This window comes from Peromyscus leucopus, chromosome 2 (genome assembly GCF_004664715.2).
Source record: "Peromyscus leucopus breed LL Stock chromosome 2, UCI_PerLeu_2.1, whole genome shotgun sequence".
Taxonomy (NCBI): domain Eukaryota; kingdom Metazoa; phylum Chordata; class Mammalia; order Rodentia; family Cricetidae; genus Peromyscus; species Peromyscus leucopus.
In genome coordinates, this window is record NC_051064.1 from 32,254,056 (window position 1) to 32,273,741 (window position 19,686).

At 35.4% G+C, this 19,686-nt stretch overlaps 1 protein-coding gene across 11 annotated transcripts in view; it reads right to left on the reverse strand.

Moving 5' to 3' along the window:
- The window catches only part of Sntg1 (syntrophin gamma 1), a 741,147-nt gene that overhangs the window by 194,474 nt on the left and 526,987 nt on the right, over window positions 1-19,686 (reverse strand). For all 11 annotated transcript variants that reach the window (XM_028855148.2, XM_028855136.2, XM_028855144.2 and 8 more), the window contains one exon: window positions 17,940-18,070. In XM_028855148.2, the coding sequence (XP_028710981.1) occupies window positions 17,940-18,070 (131 nt within the window). The remainder of the gene's footprint in view (window positions 1-17,939; window positions 18,071-19,686) is intronic.

The following is a 19,686-nucleotide window of genomic DNA, read 5'->3' on the forward strand; positions in this document are numbered from 1 at the left end:
TCTTTCTAACACCCAAATCAGGTAAAGACACACACACACACACACACACACACACACACACACACACACACAGAAAACTATAAGCTAATATCTCTAAAGAACCTAAAAAAAATATGGAATAAAATAATTGCAAACTGAGTACAGACATCTGTCCAAAAGATATACATCATGAACAAGTTGGATCTATCCCTGAAATGCAGGTATACACGTGTAAATAAATAAATAAAACACATAAGTGGACTTAAAGACAAAATTTACATGCTCATCTCATTAAATGCAGTAAAAGACTTTGACATAATTCCAACATGATAAAAAGTTTTAGACAATGTAGGGTTAGATGGAATATGCCTTAACATAATAAAAACTATATATAAGAAACCTATAGCCAATATCATCACAAACAGAGAAAAGCTTGAAGCAATTGAACTAAAATTAGGAACAAAATAGAGGTATCCACTATCCTCACTCTATTTCAACAGTATGTAGGAAATATTAGATGCAGCTGGGTGGTGGTGGTGCATGCATTTAATTTCAGCACTCAGGAGGCAGAGGCAGGCAGATCTCTATGAGTTCAAGGTCAGCTTGGGCTATAGGGTGAGTTCCAGAAAAGGTCAAAGTTGCTCAGAGAAAGCCTATCTTGAAAAGCAAAAGCAAACAAACAAACAAAAAACAAAACCCCCAAAGGTGGAAATATTAGATTCAGCAATAGGGCAAGATACGGAAATAAAAAATATTCAAATAGGGAAAGAAAAATCAAACTATCCCTACATACAGATAATACGATACTATAATATTAAAAGTCAACAAACTTCTGCTAGAAACTATAAACAAATTTAGCAATTTGGTAGAATGTAGAATAATCTTGCACAAATCAATAGTGTTTGATACTTCAACAACAAACACACTGAGAAGGAGATCATGGACACACTCTCATTAATTATAACCTCAAAGAAAATTAAATATCTAGAAATAAGCCTAAACAAGGAAATGAAGGACCTCTACAATAAAAACTTTAAACCTCTAATAAAAGAGATAAAGACACAAGAAAATGAGAAGACATCCCATGGTTGTGCATTGGAAAATTAACTTTGAAAAATTATCACTCTCTCAAATACTATTTTCAGATTCAATACAATTCAAAACAATATCTGTATCTCATCCTTTTTTTGTGTGTGTTTGTTTGTTTTTATTTTTATTTTTTTTGTTTTTTGAGATAGGGTTTCTCTGTGTAGTGTTGGCCCCTATCCTGGTCTCACTCCAAGATGGCCTCCAACTCACAGAGATTTGCCTGGCTCTGCCTCCGGAGTGCTGGGATTAAAGGTGTGTGCCACTACACCTGGCCTGTTTATTTATTTTTGAGACAGGGTTTCTCTGTGTAGCCCCGGCTGTCCAGGAACTTGCTCTGCAGACCAGGCTTCCTCAAAGTCAGAGATTCACCTGTCTTTGCTTCCCAAATGCTGCAATCAAAGGCATGTGCCTCCATGGCCTAGCAGTCCCATATCATTCCTCACATAAAGAAAAAAAAAAAAAACTTACCTAAAATAATCCTGAGCAAAACTGAACAAAATAAACAAATAAAAACAAAACAATAACACAATGCTAGAGGGGTTACCATTCTGAATCTTAAGATATATTACAGAACCATAGTAATAAAAATAATATGGCATTGGCAGGAAACAAAAAGGTAGACCAATGGGACAAAATCAAAGAAGCAAACATGAATACATATCACTTCAGCAACATAATATTTGACAAAGATGCCTAGAAAATACACTGGACTCCCCCTCCCCCACGTTTCCCCTTGGAACAGCACTTGGATTCTGCTGTTCACTTTACCACCTTCATAATTTCTTCTGTATTCTCCTTCCTCATTCCTAAGGAAAACCCCACTCCACAGCTCCTTTTATCAGATTGCTTATTTCCTGCTATTCCATTTTCTATTGTTACTCAACTCCTCTAAATTAGCAATTGTCCCATCTTACTTTTGTGGTTTGTGTATTTACTACAGGCTATGTACTCACAAGTAAAGATTTGAAGCTATGAGCCTTGAATAAGGGAGAAAATGCTACATTTCTCTTTCTGAGTCTGGGTTGCTTGACTCATTATGATCCTTTTTGGTTCCATCTTTTACCTGCAATGTTTTTGATTTTATTTTTTTAATGCTGAATAATAATTCATAACATATATGAACCACATTTTTCCAGTTACTATTTGTAGGATATTTGGTTGTTTTTTTTTTTGTTTTTGTTTTTGTTTTTTCATTTCCTAGTTATTGTGAATGAACATAGCTGAAAGGTATCTGTGGAATAGAATATCTAGTCTTTTGGGCATGTGCCAAAGAGTTATGTATCAGGGTCATAAGGTAGGTGAAATTTTAGCTTCTTGAGAATTCTCTACAGTAGCTTCCACAATAGGTATAAAAGTTTGCAATCCCACTAACAGTGAATGAGTTTCTCCTATCTCCAACATCCCCTGAACATTTGTGATCATTTTTTCCATTGATCTTTACCATTCTGGTTGGGATAAGATGAAATATCAATGTTGTTTTGATTTGAATTTCTCTAGTTGCTAAGTAATGATGATTATATTTTTAGTATATTTTTAGTGATTATTATTATTTTTTTTAATTGAGAACTTTCAATTCAGATCCCAGACTCATTTCTCAAATGAGTTGTTTCTGTTGTTGCAGGTTTTGACTCTTTGTTGTTGTAGTTATTTGTACATTCTGGATATTAAGCCTCTATAAGATGAATAGTTGGTAAAGCTCTCCCATTCTGTGGACTTGCTCTTTAACTCACTGATTGTTTATTTTGCTGTGTTAAAGCTTTCTAGTTTCACGATGTTACAACTATAAATTGTTTTTCTTAATTCCTGTGAATATGGAGTCCTTTTAAGGAAGTCCTTTCATAGACCTTTATTTTGTATATTATGCTTCCTTCTAGCACTTTCAGAGTTTTGGGTTTATATTTAGGCCCAATTTGCATGTAAATTTGTGACATCCTTGTTCAGCCTATATATATTGGTCATGTTTGGCATATTGGAAATTCTGCTAACTTCTCAATACTAGTAAAGCCATGGTTATTGGAGGATTGTGTTGATGTAGTAAAATGTAAAACTAATTTACTACATCAGCACAATCCCTAACAATAATCTATAAACATTTATTCTTATACCACCAGATAAGTTTCCTCATCCAGGAAACGTCTCTTTGTGACCAACAAAGACCACCACAGAAAAGCACAATCAATCAAATGCAGAGTTTTGGAGTCCAGTCTCAATGAATACATCTACAAAACACTCCACCATGTAGGCTCAGGGATCATTGATGAGGAGGAAGTGGAAAATGTTAAGAGCCAGAGGATCAGGGACTTTGCTGTGAGAATGTGTCTCCTAGTAATATCAGAGCTATACATCATAAAATTTTACTAACATGAAGCTTCTTCCATGATGCTGTGTTTAGTTCCTATGATTGTAAAAGCTTTGCTTTTATGTGCAGCTCCTCTGGTTTTTGACTGTGACACATATTCTGTGTGTTTGTGTCAGTGTAGCTCCTACAGTGTTTCTTTTTATTTAGTTATGACATCCTTGAAGGAACAAAAATGTCACCTCTGTTGCCCTTATTCCAAGCACAGTTGTTTTTTTCTTTTCGAGACAGGGTTTCTCTATGTAGTTTTGGTGCCTGACCTGGATCTCACTCTGTAGAGCAGGCCGGCCTCGAACTCACAGAGATCCTCCTGGCTCTGCCTCCTGAGTGCTGGGATTAAAGGCGTACGCCACCACCTCCCAGCCCCAGCACAATTTTTATAATCTTCAACCTGTAACTATAGAAGTAAAACTCTTATCCTTGTCCTATACCTGGCTTCTGCTTCACATGATAATTATGTGATTCTTAATCCTCCTATTATCTTCTGTTCTTCCTTCCAAATGGTCCAATATTCCTTTGTAAAAGTAAAAATTTCTCTCTGGGCAGTAGGGGCCCATGCCTTTAATCCCAGCATTCGAGGGGCAGAACCAGGTGGATCTCTGTGAGTTCAAGGCCAATCTGGTCTACAGAGCTAGATACATGACAAGCCCCAAAACTACACAGAAATAATAATAATAATAAAAAAAAACAAGAAAAAAAGAGTAATAATTTCTTTCAATACAATTGATGCCTGGGGAATCCATTTTTCATATTCGTCTTATTCACTTCTTTATCCTTCCACTTGTGGAGGATGAATCTTTCTGGAGTTGTTTATTCTCTTATTGGGAAGTCATTCTTCTCACAACAGGTCTTCCAAGAAAATCTCTCTTTCTGTTTCTGAGTCTTGCCTATCTCTAATCCATTCTAAGTAAATACTGTTGCTTTCCAAGTTTGTCATATTGAGTGTTTACTACATAGTCAAGAAATACATCACATTTCATCTTTATCTGATTCTTTTCATAAAATTTGTGAACTTCAGAAATGTGTATTGTGGAATTTTTTAACCAGAATTCTTTTATCTTAGCTTAAAATTTACTGGAATATACACCTGCAAAGATTATTCATTTTTTTCTTTTTCTTTGTTTCATTTTCTCCTGATAACCAAGTACTTAAAGGCATCTTCTGTTTCACAATTAGAAAAATACAATTTATTGAGATATTTTTATTAAGTATGTCTCAAATTTAAGAAAAAAAAAAAACAAATGTAAACCTTCAATAGACCAGTATTCCCAAGTAAGGAGATGTGCTGAACTGGATTAGAGTTTACTGAAGGAATTATGTGTATTCCTAGAGACAGTTAATGTCTGTGGGTCTGTGAGTTCAAGAAATCAACTGTAGGGGTACACAGAGCCTAGTCTGTACAAACCAAAACCAAAACCAAAATATAGAAATTCCCCATTTGGTAATCAGACTCTGAATTCTTGGACCCAGACCCAAAGTTTTCCTATGTCTTAAACAAACATTTGTAGCCTAATATCCAATGACCATTGGCACTTGACCCAAGGTAGTCAGTTTCCAGTAATACCTGGTGATTTCAAATTCACTTAAGATAGTAAAGCATTGGCTTTCATAGAACTATGAGATAAGACTAAATAACCTTCCACTTTAACTGCTGTTGAAGAAATCCATCCACTCTTGGTTGCATGATCCCTTTTTTGGGAGATTCCCCACTCTTGCCAGGTCTCATTGTTGGGCTCTGATCCCCATTCCTTGAGTAGCTATTGCCTTGCTTACTGACCTTGGTCAGATGTCCTCCCTATGCTAATCCCCTGACGATTTCCTTCCTCTTAAAACATCTTACAGGAGGTTCCTTGTTTGTATATCCTGCATTTGGTGTAAACAGCTAGGAAGCAAGAATGTAAAACATCTGTAGTGAACTTCTGTCCTCTGCTTTCTCCCACTGTGCTGTAAGTCTGTGTTTAAGGCCTCTTCCCTCCTTCAATAAGTGGCAATAGGCATTCTACTGAGACAAATGACCTACCTTGTTTGAAAGCAAATTGTAAGGTATCATAGTATCTTACCAGTTTTGTTTTTCAGTTTATTCATTTATTTATTTATTTATTTATTTATTTATTTATTTATTTATTTATTTATTTATTTATTTTTAGTCAAAAGTATACATAGCATCTATATGCTTAAAAGAGGCCATGAATACAATGCCCATCATAAACTAGCTTCACTCTTGGCTTCATTATCAGAGGCTCATCATATAAGGTGCTCTTATATGATGAACACTCTTATCACAGACACTACCTTGTCTATTGGTCTGATAGAAACTTCATCCAGGCTCATATGTCTTTTCCTCAATATAAAGGGGTGTGCATTGTTTTTGTTTGTTTGTGTGTTGAAAATATACCCTTTTTCATATATTTTGATTATAGTTTCCCCTCCTCCAATTCCTCCCAGATCCTCCACACCTCCCCAGCCACCAAATCCACATTCGTTCTTTTATTTGAATAAAAACAGGGATCTAAAACTAAAAATAAAATAAAAAATAAAAGCACAGGGTGGATGGGGATGCAAACTTGAGGGATTGGGTTGGGGGGTGAATGCATGGGGGAGATAACTGAAAGAGATGACTGGAAAAGGGGGGACATTTCAAGATCAGTTAGAAACATGATGCAAGGGAAACTCCCACAACCCTCCCTAAAACTTTTAGGAATAGTGGATCCATAGCCTGAATTAGCTATCTCCTTTGTCCTATTGTCATCAGAGAGCCTTCATCTAGTAACTGATGGAAACAGATGCAGAGACCCACAGTCAAACATTAGGCCGAACTTAGTGAATCTGCTGAAGAGAGGGAACAAGGATTGTAGGAGTCAGAGGGGACAAGCACATCACAACAAAACCCAAAGAAACAACTAACCTGTCTCATAGAAACTCAGAGTTCAAACCAACAACCAGGGAGTCTGCAAGGGACTGACCTAGGCCCTCTACATATAAGTGACAGTTATGTATCTTGGTCTACTTGTTAGACTCCTAAGAAAGGGAGCAAGGGCTGTCCCTAATGCTTTGACTGTCACCTATTCTTCATACTGGATTGCCTTGCACAGCCTTAATATAAGGGAAGGTGCTTAGTCTTACTGCAACTTGATATGCCATGCTTTGCAGATACCCATGGGAGGCCTGCCCCTTTCTGTACAGAAATAAAGTAGGAGTGGATGGGGGTCAAAGGGGAGATGGGGGAAGGAAATGGGAGATGAGGAGGGAAGGAGAGAGGGAAAACTACAGTCAGGATATAAAATAGATAGATAGATTATAGATAGATGATAGACAGATAGATAGATAATAAAAGAACAAGCCAGAATAAGACAAAACAAACAAAAAGAAAAGAACAAAAATAAGCAATAAAAACACATATATTTTTAACAGGCCCTGACAATGCATTATAAGAAAATGAACCTTAAAAATTTTCATCAAATACATTTTGTTTTGGCCATCTTTCACTGGGCACGGGGCTGGGCTTAAAGTGGTTTGTATGCTTTGTGAGACTACACTGGAGAAATCAAAATTTTCATTTGTAAGTGTTAGCAGTTGGAGATAGCTTCTAGGTTACACATTGGTGGTTGTTTCCACTTTCTCTCTCAGTGTTAGGTGCTTACCGGGCCCAGAGTTGTACAGGTACTGCACATGTTGCCACAATCTCTGTAAGTTCATATGTGTGTCAGTCTTGCTGTGTTTAGAAGGACTTGGTTCTTCGGTGTTCTCCATCCTTTCTGCCTCTAAGATCTTTCTGCCTCTACTTTCAGAAGTTTCTCTGAGCCCTGAGCATAAGCATTTGATGGAGACATCCCATATAGTACTGAGTCTTCCAAGGACTTTCAATCTCTGCTCATTATCTATCTGTGGGTCTTAGTATTTGTTACCATGTACTTCAAGAATAAGCTTTTCTGATGACAGCTGAGCAAGGCACTCATTTATGAGTATAGCAGAATATCATTAGGTGTAATTTTGTTGCTACGTTGCTTTAGCAGAAGAGTAGTACTTGTTTTTCCTGAGGTCCTTGGCCTATCTAGTCTTAGGTTCTTGGCTGCACAACCAGTGTCAGGGATGGATTTCATCTCATGGAATGGGTCCTAAATCCAGTCAGATGTCGGTTGCCATTACTCCTACAAGAATTGTGCCACTATTGAACTTGTGCATCTTGGAGGCAGGTCACCTTCATAGATCAAAGTGTTTGTATCGGGGTTCTGGTTTACTTTTCTCATTTGGTAGCCTGCAGAATATCTTCCAGTACTATGCTTACTAGTCAACAGGGCTAAAGCCTAGTCTTCTCCATGTTCAATGAGTTGTATTGGTGCTCTTTCTAGTATTGGGGCCTTACCATCAGTTTGCGGGGGAAACAACCAATAGCCTTGGCAAAAGCCTTTGTGATTCAAGCACTCCCAAGAACCCCTTTGATCAACAACTAAACTAAATATAACCCATCTCCACAACTGAAGGCTTCATTTTGTGACAAGAGATTTTTTTTCAAATGGGGCTTTGTCTCCCCATTATATAGCAACTCCATCTAGATTTTGTTTATATATGTTTACATATTAGGAGGTTTATATTATAATAGGTTTTCATAGGGTCTGTCAAATTGCCCTTAGTTTCAGTATTCCCATACCTTATTCACTCTACTAATTCCTCTTCTCACCCTCTCCCCATATGATCCCATTCTAGTCCCTCTCATCCATCCATAACTATCTGTTCTATTTTCTTTCCAAGGGAGATCCTCCCTTCACCACTAATTCCTTACTCTATACATTCCTTACTGTATACCCTATGGATACATGGATTGTAGACTGCTTATCAAAGTATTAATAGCTAACATCCTCATATAAATGAATATAAGCCATATTAGTCTTTTGATATCTGGGAAACTTCACTCAAAATGATTTTTTTCTATTTCCATTTATTTACATGTAAACTTAATGAATTATTTTTTTAACAGATGAATAGTATTCCATTATATAAATGTCCACCCTTTTTTCATCTATCAATCCATCCATTAATGGACATCTAGTCTGTTTATAATTTATATTGGAATTTATTTTGGCTATTATACTATTGCTGTTCTGTAGAAGCAATGAATGTGGTTGAGCAAATGTCTCTGTGGAAGGATAAAGCAACAATGGGTATATGACCAATATTGATAGAGCTAGATCTTGAGGCAGATCTATTCCCAGCTTTCTGAGGAACCTTGATAATGCATTTCCTAGTGGCTATACAAGTTGGCACTTCCACAAGCAATTGGTGAGTATTTCCTTTACTCCACATCCTCACCATTATAAGCTGTCACTTATTTTATTTATCTTGATCATTCTGAGATGGGTGATGGTGCTCTGCATGCTGTGAATCTATGTTGCTCTGATTGGTTGATAAATAAAAAGTTGGTTGGGAAGTAGCCAGGCAGGAAGTATAGGTAGGATAAACAGACAAGGAGAATTCTGGGAACAAGAAGGCTGAGCGGGGAGATGCCAGCCCACTGTCTAGGGAGCAGCATGTAACAGCACACAGGTAAAGCCACAGAACATGTGGTGACATACAGATTAACAGAAATGGGCTGAATTTAAATGCAAGAGCTAGTCAGTGGTAGGCCTGAGCTAATGGCTGAGCAGTTTTAATTAATATAAGTTTCTGAATGATTATTTTATAAGTGGGGCTTGGCAGAACTGGGAGAAACTTTCTGGCTACAAATGGCTCCCAATGTGGGGCTCAAAGCTACGACCCTGAGATTAAGAGTCTCATGCTTTGCTGACTAAGCAGGTAGGCAGTTGTCTCTGTTATTCTAGATTTTTGAAAGTTGCTTACAATGCACTTCCTGTTTACTTATGTAATATTATATCCTTCTGAGGTCTTTCATGTAGCTGAAGTCTAGATAATTATGGTTTTCCTTGGTTATGATAAAATATAAGATAGGAAACCTTAGCCTCACAAATACAGGATAGATAGGCTATCTTCTTTAATTTTGCAAATACAAATAGACCAGATATTCTAACTGTAATTCTTAATTGATAACTGTTCTATTATATGTAATTTTACTATGTTAAAGCTAAAACCTTCCTTTTTGATTAGACAGAAGAGGGGAGGTGCTATGGGATATTCTGTATACTGTGAATCTATGTTGCTCTGATTGGTTGATAAATAAAATACTGATTGGCCAGTAGTCAGGCAGGAAGTATAGGCAGGATAAGCAGACAAGGAGAATTCTGGGAAGAGGAAGGCTGAGTCTGCAGACACTAGCCCACCATCCAGGGAGCAGCATGAAATGGCACACAGGTAAAGCCACAGAACACTTGCAACATATAGATTAACAGAAATGGGCAGAGTTTAAGTGTAGGAGCTAGCCAGTGGTAGGCCTGAGCTAATAGCCAAGCTGTTTTAATTAATATTAAGTCTCTGTGTGTTCACTTAGGTCTGAGAGTCTGCGGGACAGCGTGACTTGTGGGGAGCCTGTTGGATCAAGCTACAATTCTGACAATGTAAGAGGAAATATCAAGTAGTTTTGATTTGCATTTCCATGATGACTAACAATGTTGAGCATGTCTTTAGGGGCTTTTGTGCCATTTGAATTTACTCTTTTGAGATTTCTGTTTAGACTTGTACCTCATATTAAATTGGGTTATTTGACTTCCTTTGATTTATTTTTTTGAGTTCTTCAGGTGTTTGTGATATTAGTCCTCTGTCAAAAGTATAGATGCTAACAAAAATGGTTCCCCTTTTTTACCCTGCTTTAATTGTTTTCTTTGCCATACAGAACCTTTTCAGTTTCACAAGGTACTACTTATTGATTATTATTCTTAATGTCTGTGCTATCAGTGTTGTGCTCATAAATTTTTCCCTGTTCAAAGAATTCAAAACTATTCCTCACTTTAACTTGTATAAAATTCCTTGTATCTGGCCTTATGTTGAAATCATTGATTCATTTGGAGTTGAGTTTTGTGCAGGGTAATATATATGCATCAATTTGTATTCTTCTATATTCAGCCATCCAGTTTGATATGCACTTTTCTTAAAAATGCTTCCTGTGTGCCAGTGTGTATTTTTGGGTTCTTTATCTAAAACAAGCTGTCAATAAGTGGATTCATGTCTGAATGTTTGATTCAATTGCAGTGACTTGACTTGACTGCATTTCTCCAACACCCATGCTGTTTTTATTACTCTGGTTCTGCCTTAAAACTTGAAATTAGAGATCGTGATACCTTCTAAATTATTATTATTATTATTATTGCTATTAATTATTATTCAGGGTTGCTTTAGCTATTATGGTGTGTGTGTGTGTGTGTGTGTGTGTGTGTGTGTGTGTAATCCACATGAAGCTGTAAACTGTTCTTTCAACTTACGTGAAAAAATTGTGTTGGAGTTTTGATGGGGATTACATTGAATCTGTAGATGGGTTTTGGTAGGATAGACATTTACACTATGTTAATTCTTCTGATTCTTGAGCATGGGACCTTTATCAATTTTGTGGTATCTTCTTCAATTTTTTTTTTTGTAAATTTCTTAAAGTTGATATTATACAAATCCCTCACTTGCTTGGCTAGAGGTTTTTTTTTTTTTGTTTGTTTGTTTTTGTTTTTTGTTTTTGAGTCTATTTTGAAAGATATTGTATCCTTGTTTTCTTTATCAGTCCATTTATTATTTCTTATAGAAGACTAATGTTTTTTAATGTGGAAATTTTGCATCCAAAGTCTTTACTGAATGTGTTTTTCAGCTGTAGGAGTTTCCTGATGTACTTTTTGGGTAACTCATATATAGTAGTATATCATCTACAAACAAAGATAATTTGACTTCTTTCTTTCCAATCTATATCCCCTTAATCCCCACAAGTTGTTTTATTTTACTCACCTAGACTTGAAGTATTATACGGTTTGGAGACAATGGAAAACCTTGTTTTTTATTTCTGTGAAAATATTATTTTTCTTTCCATTTAAGCTGATGTTGGCTATGGGCTTCCAGTAAATCATCTTTATTACTTAGAGGTGTATGTACCTTGTATTTTATTCTCTCCAGGACTTTTTATCATAAATGGGTGTTTGATTTTGTCAACAGCCTTTTCTACATCCAGTAAGATGATAATGTGGTTTTGTCTTTGAGTCTCTTTGTATGGTGCATTACATTTATCAGTTTATGTATATCTACCCATCTCTGCATCTCTGGGATGAAGACTACTTGATCATAGTTGGTAATCTTTTGGATGTGTTCTTAAGTTCAATTTGCCACTACTTTATTGAGAACTTTTAATACTATCTTCATAAGGAAAACTGCTCTGAAATTCCTTTTGTTGTTTATTTATATGGTCTAGCTACGGACCTCATTGAAAGAATTGAGCATATCCCTTTGGTTTGTATTTTGTGAAGTAACTTGAAGACTATTGATGTTAATTCTTCTTTAAAAGTCTGGTAGAATTCAATATTGAATCCACTATGCCCTGGTCATTTTTGACTGAAAGAATTTAATTATTGCTTCTATTTCACTAGTGGATATAGGTCTGTTTAAATTGCTTTTCTAATCTTGATTTAATTTTGGTAAATTGTAAATAATGAGAAATTTATCCATTTCTCTTAGATATTCCAACTTTTGTGGAGTACAAGTTTTTAAAGTATGTCCTTGTGATTATTTGGGTTTCCTCAGTATCTGTTATTACCTCCCCTTTTCATCGCTAATTTTGTCAATGTGGATCTTTTCTCTTGGGGTTTTAGTTAATTTGGCTAAGCTTTTTGATAATCTTTTTTGTTGTTTGTTTTTTCAAAGAACAAATTCTTTGTTTAACTGATTATTTGTATTGTTTTGTCTGTTTCTATTTTATTGTTTTCAGCACTGAGTTTGATCATTTTTTACTGTCTAATCTTTTTGGTTGTGATTTCTTTAATTTCTTTTTTATTTCTTTCATGACCCACTTTTCATTCAGTAGAGAGTTATTTAGTTTCTATGAGTTCATAGAACTATTTCTATTGTATTTGGTATTATTGACATTCAGTTTTACTTTGTGGTGGTCAGATATAATGCATGGTAATTTCATTTTCTTGAATATAATGAGACTTGATTTGTGTCCAAGTATGTGATTAATTTTTGAAGAAAGTTGCATGAGATGCTGAGAAAATTTATTCTTTTGTGTTTGGGTAAATGTTACATAAATATATTTTAGGTCCATTTGGTTTATAATGTCAATTATAGAATTTCTACTGAGGTTTTTAGTTTGTTTGTTTGTTTGTCTGGATGATCTGTCTGTTGGAAAGAATGATATGTTAAAGTCTTTCAGTGTGTGATGGCCATTATTTGATTTTAACTATAATAATCTTGTTGTGTAGCTAGTTGCCCTTGTGTTTGGAGTGTAGATATTTGCAATTTGAATGTTCTCTTGGTGGATTTTTTTTCTTTGATGAATATTTAATTTCCTTCCCCAACCGCTCTGATTAGGTTTTATTTGAAGTCTTTTCTTTTTTTGTGATCTATTATAATAATCACATCATCTTGTTTCTTAATTCCATATGCTTGGAATATATTTTCTATACTTTCACTCTAAGATGATATCTATCTTTGTTTGTATTGTTCCTGTTTTCATATCTAATCTATTGGTCTTTTTACTGGGGGCATTTAGACTACTGATTTTCATAGTTATCAATGCGCAGTACTCATTATTGCCATTATTTCTCTGTGGTAGATTGTGTCCCCTCCCCATTTTGACTTACTAATCTGAGATGACTTATTTATTTTTTCCTGAGTGTTTTTAACCTCTTCAATTTTCCTCCTTCTAGTATCTTCTGTAGAGCTGGGCTTGTAGATCTTGGTGGACTATCTCTCTCCATCTATTGGCATTAAAATTTTTGCTATGTGTAGTATTCTTAGACTGCATCTATTGTGACAAGCGCTGAAAGTTGAATGTGGCAACTTCATTTTTGTAACTTGGATAAACTTTGTGTTGCTTACTAAAATGCAAGGGGGAAATATAAGGAGGAGGAAATGAAGAAATGAAATTCTGGGAAAATAAAAACAAAACAAAACACAAAGATCTGAGCTCTTAGCAGTCATCATCACCCTTACCTCATTATTTTTGCTAATTGCATATTTTGGCTTCTATAACTATTTACTTATCTTGCAGGTGCAGGAAGGATGTTTAGGATGTGATTTCCATGTTTAAATATGAATCCTGGGAAAGGAATGGGCTGCACTTGAGTCCCAAACACCCAATTAGCTCTTTGACTGTGTCTGAGTGGTCATCTCTGGTAGCAGTCCCACAATACTGTGGTAGATTAGAGTTTGTAAAACATCTGCCCTTGCCGTTCTGTCTTTTAGAGACTCCATTGAATAATCAAGTGTTATCCTAATATGCCTGCCTTTATAGGTTATTATTTTCTTTTTTTCTTAACAGTTTTTAATACTCTTTCTTTGTTCTGTGTGTTTATAATTTTAGTTATTATGTATCATGGGGAATTTCTTTTCTTGTTCCAGTCTATTTGGTATTCTATATAATCCTTGAAATTTGATAGGAACCTCCCTCTAAAGGTTGGGTAAATATTATTTTATGATTTTGTTAAAAGTGTTTCTGTGCCTTTGTCCTGGGTTTCTTTTTTATCTTGGTGCATCATTTTTTTTGTTCCTATTATTTGAGAATTTGGTCTTTTCATATTTTTCAGTTTTACTTAATTCGTTGTGCCTAGATTGTTTCTAGAATTAACATTTTCTTTGACTGAGGTGTCCATTTCTTCTATATTGTCTTCAATGCCTAAGATTCTCTTTTCCATCTCTTTTCTCTATTGGTAAGTTCTGCCTCTGATTTTTCAGTTCAAATTCTTTTTTTTTTTTTTTTTTTTTTGGTTTTTCGAGACAGGGTTTCTCTGTGTAGCTTTGCGCCTTTCCTGGGACTCACTTGGTAGCCCAGGCTGGCCTCGAACTCACAGAGATCCGCCTGGCTCTGCCTCCCGAGTGCTGGGATTAAAGGCGTGCGCCACCACCGCCCGGCTCAGTTCAAATTCTTAAATTTTTCATTTCCAGTTATACCTAAGTGTAGGTTTTCTTTAGTTTCTACCTTCTGCTTTCCACATTTCTACTTTCACTTCTTGAACAGTTTTCTTCACTTCTTTTCATTGGTTGTTTTTTTTTTTTCCATAAATTTCACTGATAGATATATTCATATTGTCTGAAAGATGTTAGATTTCATTTATAATAGCTATTTTAAAGTACTTATCTTGTGCTTCAGCTATATTTTATTTCTTGGAACCTAATCTGTGAGCTCTGTTGGACTCTAGTAGAGACACTTTGTGCTGACTGTTATTGACTTTGTGTTTATGCTGGTGTCTAAGACCATGGGTTTGTGATGATTGTAATTCTAGGTGTTGATATCTGGTCTTATCTTTCTTTGATGGTTTTCCTTGGTTTTTGTTGCCCTTTCTGGATGTTAGGAGACTGTGGTGATTTTGCATCACCTAGTAGGAAGTGCTTCTGTGTCACTGCCAAGTGTGGCCACTTGGGGTCCAGTGTAAAAAGTATTTCTATGTATCAGAAGATGACATGAAGGAATGGAATAGAGCCAGAAAGTTTGGGAATGAGAGGATCCACCGGAGGGAGAAATGCTGGGTTGTGACAAGAGAATCTGTGGATTCCCCATTGGAATGGAGGAAGAGAATAAAGGCAGGCCCATGAAGGTCATCTGCTAGAGGGAAGGGGATGACAATGGGGAATTACATTTGGAGAACAAAAAGTAGAGTGCAGATTGTCTGTCTGATACCCTGGCTGAGGTGGCCATTGGGTTTCCAGGGAGAGAGTGCCTCAGGTATTGGTGACTGAGACAAAGGGATAGGATGAGAAAAGAAGGCTGTAGGAGAATGTGTATGTGGTCTTCTGGGAATTGGGACAGAGAAGAAGGAGAAGCAATATCAGGTGGCCTGTAGCAAAGCTGTTGGTCAGATAGGGAATTGGAACTGAAGGATGGGAAGGAGTAAAGATCATTCATCTGATTCTCTAGTCTGTGTGGCCAGAGATTTCCAGGGAGAGAGCTCCTCAGGAGTTTGTGGCTAAGATAATGGAAAGGGAGATCAAGTTGTGAATTCATGCAAGAAAATAAAAATTTGATGTACTTGAAATAAAAGGAATATTGATAAATTTCATTCAATATTCCTAACTTTCAGAGTTTAAATAGAATAGAATGAATGATATTCCTGTATAATAATAAAGTGATATAGTTCTGGTTTATTAAAACTCAATAAAATATGCTGAAGATTCAGAAGACAGAGATAAACACAGACCTGGGAGAAATATCACTTACCTGGACAGTTGTGAAATTCTGGGAAATATTTTACCTATGCCTCCAAAGAAACTAATGCTACATTTTCAAATACACATGGTGATACATGTGTATATTTTCCACATAATGACAATAGGAACTGAACAGGGGAAAGACAATCAAATGTTCTCACAGCCTGTTCTTCCTATTGGAATACCCTTGGCCATGGTATGTGATATTCTGACATGCTTCAGAGTTTAATGAAGATACTTCTAAATCAGGATCTTTAGCATCTAATAAAGCATATTTTCCTATCTCTGACAAAAATAACACTATAATGTGTCTGTTCACATCAACACAACCATAAATGACAGGGAAACGACTTGATTTGCAATTAAGTCTGAAGCATGACATGACTTAAATTACTATTTAATATCAATTTATATATATTTATACAATATATAATTCTACAAATTATAATTTTTATCATTTACAAAGTATATAATATAATTATGAAATATATATATATATATATCCCACAAAATAATATCTTGGGTTTATAGACACCCCGACAGACTATTATGTGCCATTGTATGCACTTCCTTGTTTTTCCTTCTCACAGAGAAAATGAACTTATCATTTCTGAAGTATAGCCTGTGAGCTCCATGGAAGGAGGTTTTCAATTAGCCTTTACTAAGAGAATAAGTAATAAGAATGGTAAGTTAGCTCTTGTATATGAATTGCTGTAGAAATCTATTATGAATAAAGCTTTGTTTGTAATTAATTGTGCCTACAATGTTAAAAAAGTATAATTAACTCAGTAGTTAAAACTCTTTGTGCTAAGGCACAATGAAAATAAAGTTACAGAGTTATTTGGACTGGACAAAAAATTTTTTTGATAGAAATTATTGATAGAAAAATATATAAATATTTATGTAGGATAGCTTTGCCTAGCATGCCTTTAAACCTAGCACTCAGAAGGCAGAGCCAGGTGTATCGCTGTGAGTTCGTGGCTAGCCTGGGCTACCAAGTAAGTTCCAGGAAAGACGCAAAGCTACACAGAGAAACCCTGTCTTAAAAAAATAATAATATAAGCAAATGAAGCACATGACTACTTTTTAAAAAACAGGTCTTAATATAAATATCAGAACTCTTAAAGCAGAAAGTTTAGGGTTCAATGACAAAAGAAGAAAAATCAGATATATTACAAGCCATATATTTAAATAAACAGACTTACAATAGCAGTCATATGTCTTGAGAATCTGATATCTATTTTACAAAATATTGAATAGACAAGGAAAGTCCAAAGAATTCATTGTTGTAAATGTATATAACTTCTCAAGAAAAAGTGAGATTAATGGTAGTTCCCTTTGGTTTCCTTATTTTATCCATCCCTAGAAGGGTCTTGAGAATATCTCCCACACTGGAATGCCATAGGCTACATAAGTAACATCTCAGAGCTCAAGGCCACAAATAGGTATCAATCAACCACAGGATGATTTGGAGTCTGACCTCCTGAGCAGTTGTCAGCTGTGTGTGTCTGAATTGATTAAAAAACTTTGGTGGAAACAGACAAAAATGCCCATCTTTCCAGAGAGGTTCCTCAGTCCCTGAGACATATATCTCAAGAAAAAGAAAGGAAAAAAAGAAAAAAGAAAAGAAAAAAGCCTTAGGCAAAACATCAGACCAAGGAACTCAACAAACAAACAAAAATAATCAAGAAAAAAGGCAGAAACTTTTGATTTAAATTCTATGGAAAGAAGGGATCAACAAAGCCCCAAATCTGCTTTTGAAAAACAATTCATTCCACATCCCTATCAATATTGAGCATTATAAAAAGATGAAAAGTAAACTCATATACTTATTCATAAAACTAATAATGTGAGAATTGTAGATGATAAGCTACCTACAAAGGTCTGGGGTTTTACTCGAGGTCCTCTGTTAGATTCCTAGCACCACTCAAATAGGTAAATGTATAAACTATACAAATACTTTGAAAATAAAACAATGTATTAAAATTAACTTTAGAAAAAAATATAAAGCCCAATAAAATTATAGTGTTACACACATCAGATCCACCGCAATTATTGATGAAAGAATCGGGGCTTCCACTGGCTTTGGCTCCATATTTATCATGTTGTATATTGAGAGAGTATTCCTTTTGAACTCTCAAAAACATGTTAAAATAAAAATGTCATGGCACATTATGCTTAAAGTTTAAGCGTTGACCATTTTCAATTAGAGTTTAAAACCTACAAACAGACTCACCGAGTCAGGTCAGTTCCAGGCAGGTACTGGGAGAAGCGGGCATGCAGTAGGGGAATGAGCCTGAGGTCACACCACCTCTTCTCCCACCGCAGTCCTGGAGATGTGGGCCACGATGAGCAGGAAAGGGTATCCTGAGAAAAGCAACATGTTCAGAAAGTCTGTTCTCTGTGTATATTTTTTGTTCAAACTCCCTTGTGTTTCAAATTCATATCCCTTTTTTCATTATTGCTTTGTGTGTGTGTGTGTGTACATTCCTAAATACATAAATGCAATCTGCTCAATTCATATTTCTAGTTCATAATCCAGTTCAGTTTCTAGAATGCATGTTTTTAGGGGGTAACTGTTTCTTATTGGATAACGAATAGATGTGATTTTTTTCCCCAAAAGACACTTTCTCTTGCTCTTAGCATTCTTTAGTTGCCTGTAGTTCTGTATCTGGGGTGGAGGCCTCACAAGCCTCAAACTTCCACATTAGCATTGGTATTTTCCCTAATATGTTGAAGAAAAATATATTTGAAAAAAAAAGATTTTTTTTTATTTGATATCTCATTCGAGATACACTGGAAGTGTTATTCTCTGTTAACATCAGGAGCCAATACTGGTTGTATGTTCAGTTAAGTTTGATTAAAGAATTGTTGACTTTGTAGCCTGTCTATAAAATGAGTATTAGAATGCAGAAAGTTTTATTTTACTGTAAACTTGAAACTCTGATGACTCAATAGTGCTAAGATTACCTTCAATTATTAATTTATTTCAGTCGGTTAAGGAGAAATAATACTATTCAGAAGATACTAAGTCCATAGAGCTGTTTACAATACCAGGGAAGTTAGAGTATCAAGTAACACAGAGGTACCCATATTAGTGACTTATGAGGTTCCCCACATTTAGGACACACATTCTTTTATGAGAACCCGTTCATGGGTTGTTAATTATCAGGTGCCTATAGGGGATGGGATGTTAGGGGTAATCAGTACATGACATGGGGACAGTTCTTTATTTAGTTGATATATGTTATCATGATATGATCACATGATGTATACCACAAATTTTCAACATGTGTTAAAGTGTCAGTTAAATAAAATGCAACAATGGATTCAGGGGTTACATTCCAAAGAGAACTACACTCCTCCTGGTCAGAATCCAAAATTTAGCAAATACATACTCCATTTCCCTTGATATAGGGTCATGTTATTTAAAATGTCTCATTGGTCCTCTTTACAAAACGGTAGCAAGAATATTAACAATGGATAAGCATGTTATAAGAAATAATTAGGAAAATACTTAAAATAAAGCCCACCACCAAGTTTCATGCTACTATTACTATCTCCAAAATCCTAACTGAAATTATACATTTACTTAAAACAACCAATAGATTACATTGCAGTCTACTCTAAAAATTAATAATTATATATAATATATAATTATATATTATATATAATTATATATACATATATATGTGTGTGTGTGTGTGTGTGTGTGTGTGTGTGTGTGTGTATGTGTGTGTGTGTAACCCAATGTTACATGCTTTTCACAATTGTCATAGATCATCTGACAAAAATCTCAACATCAGGCATGAGAAGCCTCAATTTGAATTGTTGCTATGGATGTTCCAAGTGACTTCTAAAATAATGTAGACAGTTGTTTTGCCCTATTTTCCTTCTAGAGGTAAGTTCTACTTGCTGAAGACACTGTTCACCTTTGATATAGGATGCAGCGGACAGGAACTGTATCTGATCAGAAAACTTCC